At 55.4% G+C, this 16,919-nt stretch overlaps 1 protein-coding gene across 9 annotated transcripts in view; it reads right to left on the reverse strand.

Moving 5' to 3' along the window:
* ABLIM3 (actin binding LIM protein family member 3) overlaps positions 1-16,919 on the reverse strand; it is a 54,161-nt gene that overhangs the window by 20,673 nt on the left and 16,569 nt on the right. For 4 of the 9 annotated variants that reach the window (XM_027682782.1, XM_027682779.1, XM_027682778.1 and 1 more), the window contains exons 1-2: positions 2,562-2,638; positions 218-355 (exon numbers count right to left, since the gene is read on the reverse strand). In XM_027682782.1, the coding sequence (XP_027538583.1) occupies positions 218-355; positions 2,562-2,583 (160 nt within the window). In that variant the 5' untranslated portion in view covers positions 2,584-2,638. Of the gene's footprint in view, positions 1-217; positions 359-2,561; positions 2,640-16,919 lie in introns of those variants that run through there. The other 5 variants (XM_027682783.1, XM_027682780.1, XM_027682777.1 and 2 more) reach the window with 5 other exon arrangements.

Below are 16,919 nucleotides of genomic sequence, written 5' to 3' on the forward strand. Positions count from 1 at the left end.
GTGACACTGCCCAGGTCTCGGCCATCCCTTCACAGCCTCTGGCTCTGCCATCAGGTAACACCGTGCTGTTACCTCCCACCTGTGCCACGCCACTTCCCCCCTGCAGGAAGCTGCCACCCCTGGGCATGTGACCACATCTCAGTGGGCCAGGTAAGTCTGTCCCCAGAATTTTGCTTCCAAACTGCACCCAGGGTTGTGGGGCAACCTGGCCACCTACCTTGGCAGGTGAAGCAGCGGATGTGGAAGTGATTGCTCTGGACACGCACCACCTCGCCTTTGCAGGTGTCCCCACAGCGGTAGCACTGGATCACGGAGGAGCTGCTCCCAGGGGTGTAGGGGTTTTGCTGATAGGGAACTGCTGGCAGAAAAGAGGGAGGGGAAAGCAAGAGAGGGGAGGGGTCTGTTAGCATTTGGGACACAGCTGGGTCTCACTGCACTGACCTCTGCTGGGCAGCTGCCAAAGAGCCCTCTGGTGACAGCGACACGGCAGCCGGACATCAGGCCATCACTAAAGGCAAAGGACAGCACCCAGCGACTCTGAGCTGGGTGCCCGTCCCTGTCTGGATTTGGGATTTCCCTACCCCACAAAAGAGCCACGTCCCATGTCTGGCTCACTGGTCTGCAGTGCAAGTGCCCAAGCACTGCTCCCTGTCCCTGCACGGACAGCCAGGTCACCTGCAGCATTGCCCCAAAGCCAAGCATGCCTCCCCAGATGCTCTCCTATCTCCTAAGCAGGTGCAGAAGGACAACACAGGGACCAGCTACCCACTGCTCTGCTCAGCCCTCAGGCAGCCCTGGCTTGCTGCTGACCCGCTCAGAAACAGCCCAGTAAGCACCGATTTGGCAGCAGCAGGGGAAGGAACTGCTGTTTTTTTGGAGCTTCCATTTGTTTGGTTAGGAACTGGAAGAAGAAGTAATTTTTCAAGGAGCTTTCAAACATCACGGCAATTGAGTGTTTGGCCCTGGTGGGACTCTCACCTCCTCAGCAAGGAGCAGCATCCCAGCCCCGCTGCTCCTTCCGGAGTGGCACCGTGGCACGTGCGGGCCCTGTGCTGAGCCAGGGGCCACAGGGGAGGGGAGGGCGACGTGGCTCCCACCGAACTGTGGGCAAGAGCCATCTTTCTCCTGCTTCAGAGAGTCCAGAGACTCACCTCCACTCCTCATCCCCCACCAGCAGCTCTGCAGAACACCACGAAGGTGATGCTCAGCAGCCTCACCCCACGACCCAGGGTAGGATCCATATGGAGCAGGGGATCTTCCTGCTGCCTCAACAAAACCCCCAAACACACAGAGAAAACATGGTACCGAGCAGTTCCTGCTTTCCCTGCCTCACCTGCAAGTGCCTGGGCTGCGCAGGAGGTCTGGGCAGGCTGACACCATGCCAGCCCCTGCAGGCGGGGGCCAAGCAGCACAGGGCTTATTTGCTGTAAGATTTCCGAGAGGGAGTCACGACTTGGGCAACTCGAGCAGCAAAAGGCAGCATTTCAATGGGCCAAAGATTTTCTGACCCAGTGCTGAACTGCATTCCCAGGAACAAGAGAAGCAGCTGATTGAAAGCCAGTCTGTGAAGTCCCACCAGAGCTGGGAATAAGGGGCACAGGACAGAGGAGATCACTCATCAGAGGCTCCTCGCTCACTGAGGGGCAGATCAAGTGACAGGGAACAGAAGCAGCCCATTATTGGCTTCAAAAGCAAAGAATGAGAAGTCAAAATGACATTGAGACTGTCTCACAGTAAAATCCTATTCTGTATGCCAACTGCCCAGAGATACACTCTGCAGACGTGCACCACTGCTTCCCTCTGGGAAATGGGCTGACCCTCCCTGACCACTGCTCCATCCCCAGGGCTGTGGAGCTGCTGGGGAGAGGCTGCCTCGCCAAGCTCGACCTGAGGGCTGCAAGGGAAGCTGAGGTACATTCCTGTGAGTGCCCTGCTGCAAAGTTCAAGCTCCAGCCTTCCAAGAGCTGCTGGGACTTCCCTCCTGAACGTGCTTTTGCAGGCCAAGAGCTCTCAGGGGCCAATACAGGCACTAAAGGATACCAAGTGCCAACAGAGGAGTGATGAAATGGGAGTCAGGCCTGGAGCTCAGATCAGTAGAGACACTAACTAGTCTAAACCTAAACACTTTAAGCTCCCAAACACAATGAAGGGAGCAGGGCACCTCTACCCGCGCTTTTGCAAGCGTGTTTTGCCAAGGGGCACAAGCCCTGGGAACAGGAATCCAGGACCTCCTGTGGCAGCTGCTGGTGGTGGTGTGTGTCCATGAGCTCTGCAGTAGCCTGAGGAGACCAACAGGATCTCCCAAGGCTGGAATAAATGGGGGATCTTTTCTGTGAGGGTCTCCAGCAGAGCAAGAGTTACAGCACTGAAACTTCCTCCCACGCACCCAGTGCTCACGCCCTGGCCCAGAATGAAGCAGAAGCCAAGCCCTGGGACACAGCCATGGAAATCCACAAAGCTCAGTGAGAAAAGCATGACAGAGGCGGGAGGAAAAGCTGGGCATTAATCAACATTTAAACAAACATTGATAATAAAAAAAGGGGAACAAAAAAAATAATAACCTATGTCAGAAAATGCAGGCATCACTTATTCCAGGCTTCTGGTCTCTAGGGAAAAACTTCCTGGTGTCCATAGCAACACATTGCCAAGCCCCTGCATCGGCAGGTCTGATGGGAGGAAGGCAGAGGAAAAGGAGCCAAGGATGGAAGAGATGGTTATAGCTGTGTTACACCACAGAAAGAGATGGAACTGATACGGTCGCTCCTGCCTGTGCCCATGGAGACGGGGCAGGACCCGGCTTAGGGAACCATCTCCCTCCCGCCCGCTGGCTTTGTTCAGCGCTACACCCAAAGCTCCCTGATTTGTGATTAACCTCCAGCCCATGCTGGAATTTTGTCCGGGAACATTAACGCATTGTGTTGTTGGGGCTCTGCTTGTTTTCGAGCCGGCAGCTGCCCGCCTCGTGGCCTCGCGCAGGAAGTATTACACATCACTACAGCCCTGAGCAGAGGGACAGCTGAGCGGGGCAAAGCTCATTACACCCAAATAATCCAGTAATAATGTAAGTAGCATTAGTGGCCTTGCAGGCCGAGATGCAGTGGCCAGGGCAAGGGGGTGGGAGCTGCCCAAGGAATGCCTTAATCTCACCCCGGTTTGCTCCTGCTTTTGCTTGTGGAGCGGCTGCTGGGCGAGCTGGCTCCGTCCAACAATTAATGCATTTGTGCTCCACACTCACACAGAAAGGCTGCCCAGGGCCAGGCTCCTGCAGGGCTGTGCCCATGTCCCAGCTGGCTCTTGATCTGCAGAGCCCAGGAGTGGCAGTGAGCTGCCACGGGGCTGCGTGGGCACTCGACAGATTTCCCACTGATCCGGATTAAGGTGGCACCTCCGGTCAGGGATTGGTGCCCCGTGCAGCCTCAGGGTCAGGCAGCGGCAGCCGCACACAAGTGAGGGAGTGGGTGACCTGGGCAGGGGAGAGACCCCCAAACAACACCCATGGCTGCCCAGAGGAGCTCTGTCACCCAGGAGAGCAGAGGGACCCTGCCCAAGGGATCCTCCAAGCCACACTGCAGTGAGCAAACTGCAAGTTCCTGCTGTGCATCCCTGGGCAATCCCCCTCCTTCACTTCAGGAGGGTCAACAACCTTGTTTGTCTTCCTGTCCTCTTCCTGCACAGAGTCCCAGCCCTCCACTGAGGAGCAGTGGGATGGGGAAATGCTGAACCCTTATGCTGCCTCTGGAACACTCTGAACCCTTCAGGGTTGACAGAGGATAATTCCCATCTATCTTGGAGGGTTTGCAGCTCAACACCAATGCAAATAACAAGGTGGCTCAAAACAAGCTCCACCAGCAGTTTGGCCCCCCTCCCTCCTACCCAGGCAGCCCCATGTCCCACAGCCACAGCAAACTAGGAGCAAGTTTCCAGGAGCAGAAGCTGCACAGAGACAGCCAGAGGCAAAAAAGATCCATCCATCCTACCTTGCTGAGACCAAACCAGGTACTGCTGGTTTCCCACCTATCTCCCCCTCCCAGCCCATTAGCCCTCCGGGAAGGTCTATCAGGTAGAAGCTGCTGCAGGTGAGGTTTGGATCATTAGCAACAGGAACTGGAAGCTCCCACCCAGCTCTGCCTGCCCTGACACTGTGTTTGCTGTCAGCCTGTTTATGAGACAGCATCTCCACAGGGGAATGGGGATGCCTGACTTAATTAATTATCAGTAATTAATATCTGCACAATGCTGGGAGAGCCACAGGTGAAGGGGACTGTGGAAAAGCAAAGCATTCATCCTGAAATTAATAAGGAGAGGCAGTGCCACTGTGGGAAGCTGAGGGGAACTGTGGGTGCCAGGGGGTGATGCTGAGGCTGAGCGTTGGCACATGCAGTGAGGGGTGAACGAGTGGGTGCTGGCTGTGTGCAGGGAAGATGTGGGTGTCAGCAGGGGTCCAGCTCCAGAAATGCTGGATGTGAGACCTGAGTTGGGGTGGATGCTGGGAGGGGAGGGGGAGCAGCAGCAGCAGTGCTGCGAGGCAGATATGTTGGCAGGAGTCCTCACACCTCCATGAGGCTGAGCTCCCTTCCAGAAGCCACTGCCTCCCACTCGTCCCTGCTGCTTCCCACTCCTCCCCACTGCCTCCCACTCATCCCTGCTGCTTCCCACTCCTCTCCACTGCCTCCCACTCCTCCCGGCTGCCTTGCAGTGAGTGATTCACCACAGTCATCCTCTGCACACTCCCTGCCCAAACTGGGGCTGTAAATCATCCTCTCACAGAAACCCACCGGGGGTGGTGGGACCACCGTGGCACAGGCTGCGTGTGGGATGTGGCTGCCCCGGGGAGGGTGAGGGAAGCTGGGCACCCCTACTGGGTGCCTGAACCCTGGTGTGGGCACAGCTGGCAGGCCCTGTGCCCTCGTACCCCCAGGAAAGGGGCCAATGCCCTGGCACTGGGTGAAGGCGAGGAGGGGGTCGGGAGCGTGGTGGGGCTGGGCCGGCTCAGGAAGAGGAAGCCCAGCCCTGCCAGCACACCAGTCCCACAGGCGTCAAGGCTGAGGGGCGGCAATGACTGGCCAGAAAGGAATTTTGCTGGAAGCACTGGAGGCTGAGGGAGAGGCTGGGGTGAAGCACCGGTGATGGGACACAGCGTGCTGGGCTGGGGGCAGAGAGCGAGGGGGCTGTAAAAGAAACCTCCACTGGGATATGGGGACAAAAAAACGGCACTCTGGGAGCCTGCACGCCAAATCTGCTTGCTGCAGCAGGGACTGAGGGTGACCTGGCTGGCTCCAAGCCCCACGGGAGGTGAGGGTGAGGGGGAGGATTTCCCCTCCAGGCAGGAGCTATGCTTCGTCCCAGGGGCGACCAGGGAGGAAGGGTGGGACCTCCAACGGCCACGGGATATGGGTTTCTCATCAGTAGCGGGGCTGAGTGCTCCTGCCTGCTGTCCTGCAGCGGCCAGAGAGCTTGGCCACAGCCACAAAAATGCCTTGGGGAGGAAGAGAAAGACAAGCTTGGAGCCAAATGATGCTGGTTCTTCAGGCAGGCATGGGCAGAGCCTCAGCCTGGGTCCTGTTGGGCTGCCCTTGACCCTGGCATGCAGAAATGTGTCTGCTCCAACCACCATGGCTGCTTGTCCACCCCAGCTCCCTGCTGAGAAGGTGACGGTGGGGAATGGTCGAGAGCTGGGTAAGGGGCTCAGCTGAAGGATCAGCCAAATCACTCCTGGAATAAGGGAAGAGTCCAGCAGTTGGGATGCTCAGCTCTGGTGGTGAATCTGACACCTGCTGTGACATCTGCATGGCCATCTCGGTGCTCAGGCAAATGCTTCCCATTGAACTTCCACAGATAAAAGTCATTTCGATCAAGGAGAGAATGATATATTTACTTTTGGACAAAATATTTTCTCCTCTGATCCTTCCCTTAAGTAAAATCCAGAAGCATTGCATGGCTCCATACTTAATATTTACATTTTTAAGCAGGCCAAGTTCTTCCAATAAAGGCATGGGCTGAGAACAGGTACCACAGATCTGCTGTGGGATAGTTTGAGCCTGGAGCAGCTCCGGCTGCTGCTGCTCTGAACGTTTACATTGCACCCATTGCTGTTCCCACGTGTGTGTGGCACAGGAGTGGGCTGGGACAGGCACTGGCAGGGAGTGGGGCAGTGCAGGGAGTGTGGGCTGGGAGCAGTGGGGACCTCACGCAGAGCAGGCACTGAGATATTTCCAAGCCATCAGAAAACAGCTCTGTTAGTCAGCTCGGAGTGTCGTGCAGGCGGGATTACAAACCCCCGTCAAGTCCACGCCAGCCTCTCCTCTCCTCTCCTCTCCTGGCTCACAGGCAAAGCCATCTGCGGCTTACAGCTAAAAACCTCCAGCGTGTTGCAGCTCCTAATCCAGCCCTAGGCTTCCCTAATTAGATCATGACCAATTATTGCTCCCACCTGCCTCACGCTGTCCCCTTGCCCCCCCCTCCACCGCTGTCACTCCCACACTGTGCATCTTCCTTGGCGTGACACAGGACACAAACAAGCTGTGGGTGCTGCAAGGACACCACCAGTGAGCTGGAGAGGCAGATAGATGCCAGCACAGGCGAGGGCACAGGGCTGCCAGCAGCAGGACAAGGCTGGGATGGGGATGCTGGGCCAGTACCGGCATCATGTGAGGGAGGGAACCCTCTTTAGCTGGGTGTTGCATGGAGGACCTGAATGAGTGCGGCTGGATATCACAGGGGACAAAGGCAGCTAAGCTCTGTGCAAGTCCTTCCTTTGCAGAGGTAGGTCAAGGATGCAGGGCAGTGGTGCCAGCCCTGCATTCCCATCCCACAGTACCCTCACTGCGTCCCATGTGCCATCAGCAGGCCCACTGCCTCTTCTGGGAGGGCCATCAGCTGGGCAAAACCCCTGCCACAGGCTTCTGAGGAGCTCAGATGTTTGCTCTGATCCCACTCTAGCCCCCAACTCTTGGGCACACTGCAGATTTGGACCTCAGGATGCTCACAGGCTCACTCCCTGACTTATGGGAAGGACGGGGATTTGGAGGTGGGCATGGCCCCAAAAGCTGGCAGCACTGTGCTCTGCACCACATGGGCAGTGCTGCCCAGGCAGAGCAGCAGAGTGAGCAGAACCAGCTTCTCTGCTCTGCTACCCAAGCTCCCAGCACTGCTCTGGAAGCAAAATAACTAGTGCTGGGGCATTCCCCAGAGCTCATGTCCAACTGGAACTGGGATGAGGCAACTGTCACTGTTGCACAGACTCTGTGGCTGGCCAGTAACATGGGAAGGTGCCCAAAGGGATGCCAAAGCTTTGTAGATGGGCATGGCAGGACAATGTACCAGGGTGGGAGCTGCTTTGCAGGGGGCCACACTGCTACCACTCCAAAAACAGCGAGGAGGGAGGTCAAAAACACAGTTGGAAGAGACAAAAGAGAAGGGTAAATAGAAATAGAGAAGGGGAAAAATAAAGAGGATAGAAGGAAAAAGGAAAAAAAGATGGAGCAGTGAATAGTCAGGGCCCTGTCTGCACAGCAGAATTCATTTCTGGCTGCGTTCATGGAAATTATCCTCCAAATGTGAGCATGGAGGAAGCAGTGATTGTCTCCTCAGGCTGACCTGGCCACAGGCAGCTGCCTGTGCCTGCCTGCAGGATGTTTACTTCCCAGCACGGGCAGCACAGTCAGGGCTAGAACGTGCCAGGGAAACCCAAAGACCCCACTGCTGACTGAGGCTGCAGCAGGTTTCCTCCCCTGCAGGAACCTGCAAGCCCTCTGGAACCCCCAGTCCCAATTCCAGCAGCACCATGGGCTGTTCCTGAGAAAGGGGCCCTGAGATCTGCCTGGTTTGCTGAAAGCACTGATTGCTGCAGCTGTGATTTTTTCCAGATTCTCAACAAAAAGAGGAAAAAGTTGCTCTTCTAGTTCTTGGAGCTGCAGGGAAATTTGACAAGCTCAGTGCAGAGCAGCCTGACAACAGAAAACCTTGTGTAGAGTTCACGAGCTTCCCCAGCCTGACAGCTACGCCCTGGGCTGCCCAGAGCTGGTGAGCCAGGAAGCACACTGTGTCCCAACAATTCCCAACCACCCTCCTCGGCAGTGGCCACCACAGGGAACCAGCCCACACATGGCATCCTCATGCACGGGCTGCAGCAACACTCACACCCAGAGCATTCCTCCAGGGAAGGAGGTCCTTTTGCCACTCACCAGGCAAAGGAGGAGAGTGAGTGCCCTGCCAAAGGCTCAACAGCATCCCCAGCCCCACACTGATCCATGCCATGGGAGGGTGCCCAGAGCTGGGCTGCATCCCTTGTTATCCCTGCTCTCATCCCACCAACAGTGCCTGCTCAGAGGCACCAGGGTTTTTACCAGCATTCACCTCCTATTGCAGAATAATCCTTTAAAGCTGAATTGTCACTCACCAGTCAAAGAAACTAAATAAATGAAGAAGTGGAGGGCTTTATGGCACAAGCCTACCCTGCCTGGCAAGTGCTGTGGCATCACCTGGGACCTTCACAGAATCATTTAGGTTGGAAAAGACCTCCAAGATCATCAACCTATGACCAATCACCTCCTTGTCAACTAGACCACAGCACTGAGTGCCACATCCAGTCTTCCCCTGAACATGTCCAGGGACAGTGACTCCACCACCTCCCGGGGCAGCCCCTTCCAATTCCTGACAACACTTTCTGTGAAGAAATCCCTCCTGATGTCCAACCTGAACCTGCCCTGGCAGAGCTTCAGGCCATTTCCTCTTGTCCTGTCACTACTTGCCTGGGAGAACTAACACCTTCCCTTTCCTGAAAGGACCCTGCCAGGATGGCTGCATGGGGACTGGAGGAGGGCGAAGGGCCAGGAGTGAGGCTGTGCACCCCATGTGTGGGAGCTCGGGGGCACAGAGCTCAGGAGGGGGCTGAAGCAAGGGAGGAGGCACTGCAGGTATAACACTGGAAGATAAGAAGTTCAGGTGTGTGTTTGAATACCTGTGCTTGCAGTCACATCAGTGCACGGCCCCCATGGCATGACATGTGCCCTCCACACCCGCTGCTTTTCTCCCATCTCCAACAAGTGCTGCTGGGATCTTTTTTTCCCACATAATACTGGTACAGCTTGTCATGGCAACAAGATCTCCTTGAACTGCAATTGCAGCCAGGATGCCTGGTGCTCACATTGGCCTGTCCTTCCAGCAGAGCTCTGGGCTCCACAGACCCCCAGACTGGGTGCAACTGGGGCCCCCAAGGGAGGCTGCTGCCTGCCTTCCCGTGCCAGGCCCAAGCTGCCCCTCAGCCAGGATGGAACTGGGATTTGGGGATTTTTTGCAGTGACTAACAGACAGCACCAGGCAATTCCTCCCGTTTGACCCCCTCCGAGAAGGGTCTGTGGGATGCTCAGCCCTGCTGTGCTGGGCCAGCTGCTCCCCACCATGTACATGTTTGTCCCCCCAGCAGGATTTGCAGAAAGCATGAAAGAACTGGGTGGTGAGAAGGAAGAAAGGTTGTGATCCAGCTGTGTTCCCTGCAGGCAGGGCAGGGGCTGGGGCTGCTCCTCCCATGGTCACCCTCCTGGGCACAGCACTCAGTGCTGCAGCCAAAATCGTGACTGCTGCTCCCTCTGCTCCTGACGCAGTGCTTGCACCAGGATCTGCTCTCCACAAGCAATGTTTACAGAATCACACAATCATTTATGTTGGAAAAGACCTCTGAGATCATCGAGTCCAACCTGTGACTGGCCACCAGCTTGTCAACTAGACCACATCACTGAGCGCCATGTCCAGTTGTTTCTTGGACATCTTCAGGGATAGTGACTCCACCACCTCCCTGGGCAGCCCCTTCCAATTCCTGACAACCTTGTCTGTGAAGAAATTCTTCCTGATGTCCAACTTGAACCTGCCCTGGCAGAGCTTCAGGCTATTTCCTCTTGTCCTGTCCCTTGTTCCCTGGGAGAAGAGGCCAACACCCACCTGTCTATAACCTGCATTCAGGTGGTTGTAGAGAGTGAAAAAGTCTCCTCTCAGTCTCCTTTTCTCCAGGATGAGCCCTTCCAGCTCCCTCAGCCACTCCTTATATGACACACACATCCTCATCCTAATGCAATATCACATCCAGAGTGCCTGTCTCCCTGGGATCCCAGGCTGCATCCCAAACTGACGCCAAGTACTGCAGACAACCACGGAGGGATGAGGGGTTTAGCCCCTCTGAAAGCTTGTGGAAAAGAGAGCCCCCAGCACCTGGTGTACCCTATCCATATGCTGACTGAACATGCCACAGCTGCCTGCATATCCTACCTGGAGAACCCAGGCTTCCCAGCAGGTGTGGTATTCCCACTGAGTGTGGGGCTGGAGATGTAGTGCTCGACAGGGAATCACAGGCTCTAGGAACAGCAGTAAATCTCCAAAAGGCACAGCTCAAATTTCAGAGCAACTATTTAATTCCCCTCCCTATTATCCCTGAGAATATTTTAGTAGTTCTTGGTGTCTTGGGGAGAGGAAGAGAAAGGATAGATTGCATTTTAATTAATAATTGCTGAAATGCATGGCTGCCCAGGGCAGGAGCCACAGCAAGCCCAGAGCAGAGAGCTATGCCAAACAGAAGGGGATGGCATGACAGTCCTCAGGTGCCAGAGGGCTGGTGCCAGGTCCTGCCCCAGTGTGTCTCCAGCAGGACAGCTGAGAGCAGCCCCCTCTGCCACTTTCCCAGGCTGGAACAAGGATGTTCTGCACCTCTACAAGTCAGGAGACCACTTTCTTTCTTCCTCTTGAAATCTCTGCTTTAGGACTTTAGCTGGTCCCAGCCCTGCCGCCCACATCCTGCTCTGACACAAGGTCAGGCTCACAGAGGAGTCCCAGAACAGCCCAGTGACGGGGGAGCTGCCCCGGTGGTGAGGCTGGGGAGTGGCAGCTCTCCACACAGCCAGCCCTGGCTGCAGCACCTGGAGGTGGCTGAGGCTCTTGGTCACCAGAGCCTGGGTTCAGTGGGGCACCAGCAAGGACCACAGTAGTCCCAGGCATGCTTTTGGGGTGAGCAGGACTGCTCCTTGCTGGTGCAGGTCACCAGCATTTGGCTATCCAACTGCTATCCAGATCCAATGCAGTGGCATGAAGCCCCCACCAGCAGCTTGGAAATAGCAGTGTTGGGATGTGAGATGCTTCTCCCAGTACATGCAGTATCCATCTCAATCCCCCTGATGGCTACAAGGTCACTTGTGCTGCCAGCTCTGCTGGGTCTCCCACCCCCTGCCAGAGCAGCCTGGCCAGGAATTGCACAGGTATCAAATGTAGCTGGGCTGGAGGGGACCAGGCCAGAGCTGTTCTGGTCCCCAGGGCCCTGAGGCATCACTGCAGCATGGCTGGACCAGATTTCAGGTCCACTGGGCTCCCAATAGCCAAGGTCCCTGCACAAGGCACTTCTGCCCCAAGCTTGAGTGCCTGGTGGCTTTGGTGAGAAGGGCTTGGTTCAGACACCCCAAAGCACCTGCAGTTCCCCTGGCTGGGCTCAGGGAACCAGCCAAGCTGTGCAGGGACTGCCACCAAGCCAGTGCAGATCTGGTGGCAGGGCAGGACACCATGGTGGCACACCAGGCTGCATAGCACAAGCTGGGGAGCTGTGCAGAGCCACCCGAGAGCACAGGCAGCTGTCCATTTGCTTTGCTTTCAAGAAAAATGGAGCAGTGAAACCATGGGGGAGAGGGAGTGAGAGGCATGTGTGTGAAAGCTGAAGGAGAGATGGAGGATGCAGACAGCAAACCAGTGTCCCCAGGGGACAAATCCACAGCAGATGCACTGCCCAGAGCTCTTCTCTCTCTCCCTCATCCCAGCAGGAGATGATGGAGATGCCCCACCATGGTGGAAGACACACACACTTGTACACTCTGAGCAGATACCTGCACGTAAGCACATCAGCTCAGCACTCAGGAGGCTGCTGAGATGCTGGATCTGGGCCCAGGAAGCCAGAACAGGTCCCTCTTGAAGGGCTGCCTCTTGATTCAAAGGGTCAGCTGCAAATTAGAAAGTCTGATAAAACAATAAGCAGCAGGGGCGAAGCCCAGAGTGACACAGAGATGCAGGACCCAGCGGGGAGCTGCCAAGAACGCCCAGCCATGTGCTGTTTATCCCAGCCCTGCACTGGGCAGGGGGGGTCACAGCCCTCCAGGTCCAGAGCCCTCACAGCACCTGCCAGGAGAGGACAGACTGGGCTCCTGTGGCACTGCACAAAACCCAGCCTTTTACACACAAAGCCAAGGACAACATGGCCAGGAACACAGCGAGAGCCCAAAAACACACTCCTGCCCTCTTGCCCCCACACGCATCCCCCTGGAACATCCCAACCCCAACCTGCAGCCAGAGGTATCCCAAGCCTGCCGCGTGCAGACGGGCACTGTGCCAGGGCTGCTCCCACTGCCAGCATTTGCCACTGCTCCTACTGGCTGCTGCCGCCCGGCAGATGTGCAGCACTCTCTGAGCTCAGCATTTTGGGTTGCAAAAAGGTTTATTTGAGGCGGGTGAGGAGAAAACCCTGCTGAGAGGCTGAAGATAGGATTTCATCCTTACATCTGGTTCAGCTTAAAAAGTCTTGCCTGAGCTGTTATAGATGCAACAAACAGTGTACAAGTGAGGGGGTGTGAGGCGGATGATGTACACAGGCACGTTGCACATCCATGGGCTTCAGCTCTGCCTGTGTCCCAAAGCAGGGCTGAGGTAGGAATAGAAATATCCCACTCTGGGAGAGGGATCTGAGTGAGCACAAATCCACCTGAGCAGTCACAGAGACAAATGGCTGCACTTGGTGGCCCTCTGTGAATCCCAGGTGGAGCAGGACCACCTGTGGACACACTCTGGAGGACACCACTCTGCAGTGTACAGCCAAACCCTAGGTAGCAGCTTCCCTCTGCCCATGCTGCTGGACCCTGCCATACCCAGGGCACACATGTCCAGTGGGGTGACATAGTCCCAGCCCCAAATCTCCAGTGCTGCAGAGCAAGAGCAAATATGAAAGGCTTCCCCATGTCCCCTCCTCCACTGAGGTCACCCAGTGGCCAGGTTGGACAGGGTTTTGAGCAACCTGGTCTAGTGGAAGGTGTCCCTGCCCATGGCAGGGAGTTGGAACTACACGGTTTTTAAGGTCCCTTCCAACCCAAATCATTCCATGATTTTATGACATCCCCCTGCCTCAGTACACACAGCCACTGTATCCCACCCATCCTCTGAGCGTGGGACCAAACTTGAGCTGCCGCTCCCAGTAGGAACTTCGGGCCACCCATGAGTCCCAGCAGTTCTACTGCTGCCCTTGGCCACCCCAGCCTCTCTCCTGCCCACCTAGGGAGAGGACCTGGCAGGGTGGTCTCGAGGGAGGCAGCTCACTTGGCAGCCAGGCACCGGTCAAAGCCCATCTCCTCCCCCAGATTTTATTCATGAGGCGTGACAAGTGGGTGAGCCACAGCCAAACAGCTCACCCAGCAGCCTCAGCCTGTGAGAACACAGGAGGAGCGACCTTGACTGTGGGCTGGACCCAGCCCCAGCCCACACAATGCTATTTTCGGCTCTAACTGGGCTGGACAGGTTTGGGGGGTCCACGCAAGGAATACTCTTGAGTCCTAGCATTGAGAGGTGCCAGATGTGCGTAGCAGAAGAGTTTAAACTTGAGGTCCTGGCCAAAAGATGAAAATCCTTAGCTCATCGTTTTGCTGAGGCCAGATTTCCTGCTAAATAGAGTCTGTGTTTAGTGCTGGGAGACAGTCCGGGCTGTGTAGGAGTGCTGGGAGCCCAGGGGACTCTCCCCTCGCTGCCAAAGCCCACCCACTACCACCAGCCAGGGAGGCAGTAGCCTGGGTGAGCTTCAGCAGGAGGGACTCATCCCAGCTGAAAAAAAAACCCACCCAAAAAAACCCAAACAGAAAGCAGCAAAGGGGCTTTCTGAGGAAGGGAAAAGGCAAAGGAGCTGTCAGATGGTCTCTGACATGGTGGCATCTCCTGCCGGGCCTTGGAGGGGGCTGTGGAGTCAGTGCCAGGGTGTCCAGGACAGGAGCCGACACAATGGAAACATTCAGGCTCGTTCCTCGCACGCACACGAACGCGCCGGAGACAGCCGGGACAGAAAGGAGCTTATTTCTGGCTGATGCGTGGAGGGATTTTCTGTTTGCTGCTGTGTTTTGTATTTGCAGCTTCCCGTATGGAAATGCTTTTTCCCTTTAACCTCCACCCATGAGCCCAATGGATTTTGTTGCAGTTTCCAAAACATATGGTGCATACATCAAAAACATAAAGGATGCTATATTTAAAGTATTACAAAGAAAGCCAGGAGCTGACATTTTTAAACTAGGGCAGCGTCTGAGAGTGAAAAATGTGGGGATTTAGGATTTTCTATGCCAGATCAGAGAGACAGCCCCATTCCATGAGACAGAGCCAGGTTGGCAACCCGCCACCTTGCAGCAGACTGTTGCTTACATAGTCTGGTACCACTTTTGGGAGAGGATCCACCCGGTCAGTCTGTGCCTGCACCCTGGTACTTCCACGGGGCCTCAGTGCTGCTGAGTCCAGCACATCCCTGCCCTGATCGTTGAGTTTAATGTCCAGCCGATACTTGGCAAGGTGGTCTGCACGTGATGCTCTGGAAAGACAGCCCCAAACCATAATGCACTGAGCTCATGTCTTACTGGTTTCTTCTGAGATTGGTTGATTCCCTGATGGGCTGAGAACCTCCTGCATTACTCCACTAATCGCTCTGTGTGCAGCATCATTTATCTGGCCAACACAAGCACTGCAAGGGAGAAAAATTCATGCCTTTTGCAAGCACAGGTTAGAAGAGCAGAGGCTTCTCCATGTCATTTCTCCAGGCTGGAGCTTGTTTCTCCTATTCTACAGAGTGCAGAACACTCACTTGTTTTATTTTAAACCATATTCATGCTGGCATTGTAACTCCAACCTGGGAGACTGCGTCATAGCCAGGGAATGAGGGGTGTTGGATTTGCTATTTTTAACTCTTTCTACTCCAGGGAGTGAACTGAAATCAGATCTCCATCCAGAGACACTGCATAGATATTAATGCAATGAAATGGGAATTTGGACTGGGGGTGACAGCTGGCAAAGCAAGCCCTGGCGTCACAGAGGGGACAATCTCCCCATAAATAGGATGCATGGAAGGGATATATATTACAGAGCAATTTCAATGCCATCAGCACGTGCTCAGAGGGATGGGAGGCTCCAGCCCAGCCGCCCCCCAGCCAGTCCCATTCCAGAGGATGAATTACATCTCAGGGCTGGTGGTAAAACACCATCAGGAGCTTCCCTAGCAGGCTCTAAATTCCTCTATCTACTCTTATATCCTGAGAAGGTGATTTCTAAAACAACTGGGATCTCTTTCAGCTGTGCTCCTGGTAGCGGGGACAACACTGCCCAGGGCTGCAGCAGGAAGGGCACTTTCACATCCCCCTGGAGCCCTGCTGAACCATCAAACCCCCTGCAAACCACAGGGTCAGAAGAGACAAAACACACTCCTGCAGTGCACTAATACAGAGCATCCCACAAAAACTCTGCAAACCCCTTCCAGGGCAGAGCTCAGCACCACCCCTGGGGAGTCCCTGTGGCACAGAGTGTGTTTACTGCTTTCCTTAATCTATTGTGATCCCCACTCTAATTATGTTAAAGGTAGCAAATGGAGCCTTTAAGTGGTCATAAAAAGATTGTATTCACCCCCCATGGAGCTTATTTGAGACACCTGGCCATGCATATGGGTGGCAGAGAGGGGAACACAGCAGGCAGTGGGGCTCTGCCGGTGGTGGGGTGCAGTGGGGGACAGCCCTGTGCCAGGGAGAGCCCAGTGGCCACCAACATGTTTCACAGAATCACTTAGGTTGGAAAAGACCTCCAAGATCATCAGAGTCCAACCTTTGACCAATCATCACCTTGTCAACTAGACCAGAACACTGAGTGCCATGTTCAGTCATTTCTTTAATACCTCCAGGGATGGTGACTCCACCCACTCCCTGGGCAGTCCTTGTGGTGTTTCAGGCACCACAAACACTGCAGGACAGCACAAGGCATCAGACAGAGATGCTAACCCTCAGGACAGTACTAGAAAACACCACATCACCAGCCCCTTGCTGCCCAATGTCCATCTCACCTACCCCATCCTTAGTGCTGGTGCTTGCGGTAAAACCCCTGGGACAGAGAATCTTCTACAACCTCTGAACAGCACACACAGCCCCCCCTTGGCACTGTGAGGGCCAACAGAAGGGTACCTCAGAGGGGATACTCTCCTTGCAGCAGCACCTGAGCATGGTGCACTAACAGCAGTGGCAGCATCCAAGGCCTCTCTGAGAGCCACTGCCCCAACCCACCTACCAGAGGTAAAAGGTGGGTTCAGAGGGAGGAAACTCCCTCCCCGCCATGCAGGGATGCACTAAGCAGTCCCTGGGACAGACAAGACTGGAGTAGTTACGGTCCACCTCAGTGCAGAGCCAGTGTGGGGCTCCTGGCAGCCTGTACCTGCAAGCCCTGCCTGTGCCTGTCTCTAGCACCTGTGGGTGTGCACAGCCAGACACCACTATAGACTGGCATCCCCATTCCTCCACTGGCAGCTGCCGCAGGCAGGTCCATCCTGCTGCCCTGGAAGGAGCAGATCCCTCCTGAGCTCTGCAAGAGCTCCCGCAGAGGCTGATCTCACCCAAAGCCATTAATGTTTAGCTTCTGCCATGTGTGGGTTTCAGTTGGCCGGAAACAAAAGCTCTCGCTATTAAAAGACAGCAGTTTTTGTTCTTCTTGCCATCTGTATGTTTGTGTATTTCCCCTACCACCATAATTAGCAGCTGGGCTCCAGCCAGGCTCAGGGGGAGATCTTAGTAGATGTCTTCCCAGCAATTTGAACAGCTTCATCGTTTCTTTTATGGCTCCCCTAGTGCAGTCCCCATCACCAGGATCATCACAGCCCAAACTGACACTCCCAGCTCCCC

This window comes from Neopelma chrysocephalum, unplaced genomic scaffold (assembly GCF_003984885.1).
Source record: "Neopelma chrysocephalum unplaced genomic scaffold, ASM398488v2 Primary Assembly neopelma1_63, whole genome shotgun sequence".
Taxonomy (NCBI): domain Eukaryota; kingdom Metazoa; phylum Chordata; class Aves; order Passeriformes; family Pipridae; genus Neopelma; species Neopelma chrysocephalum.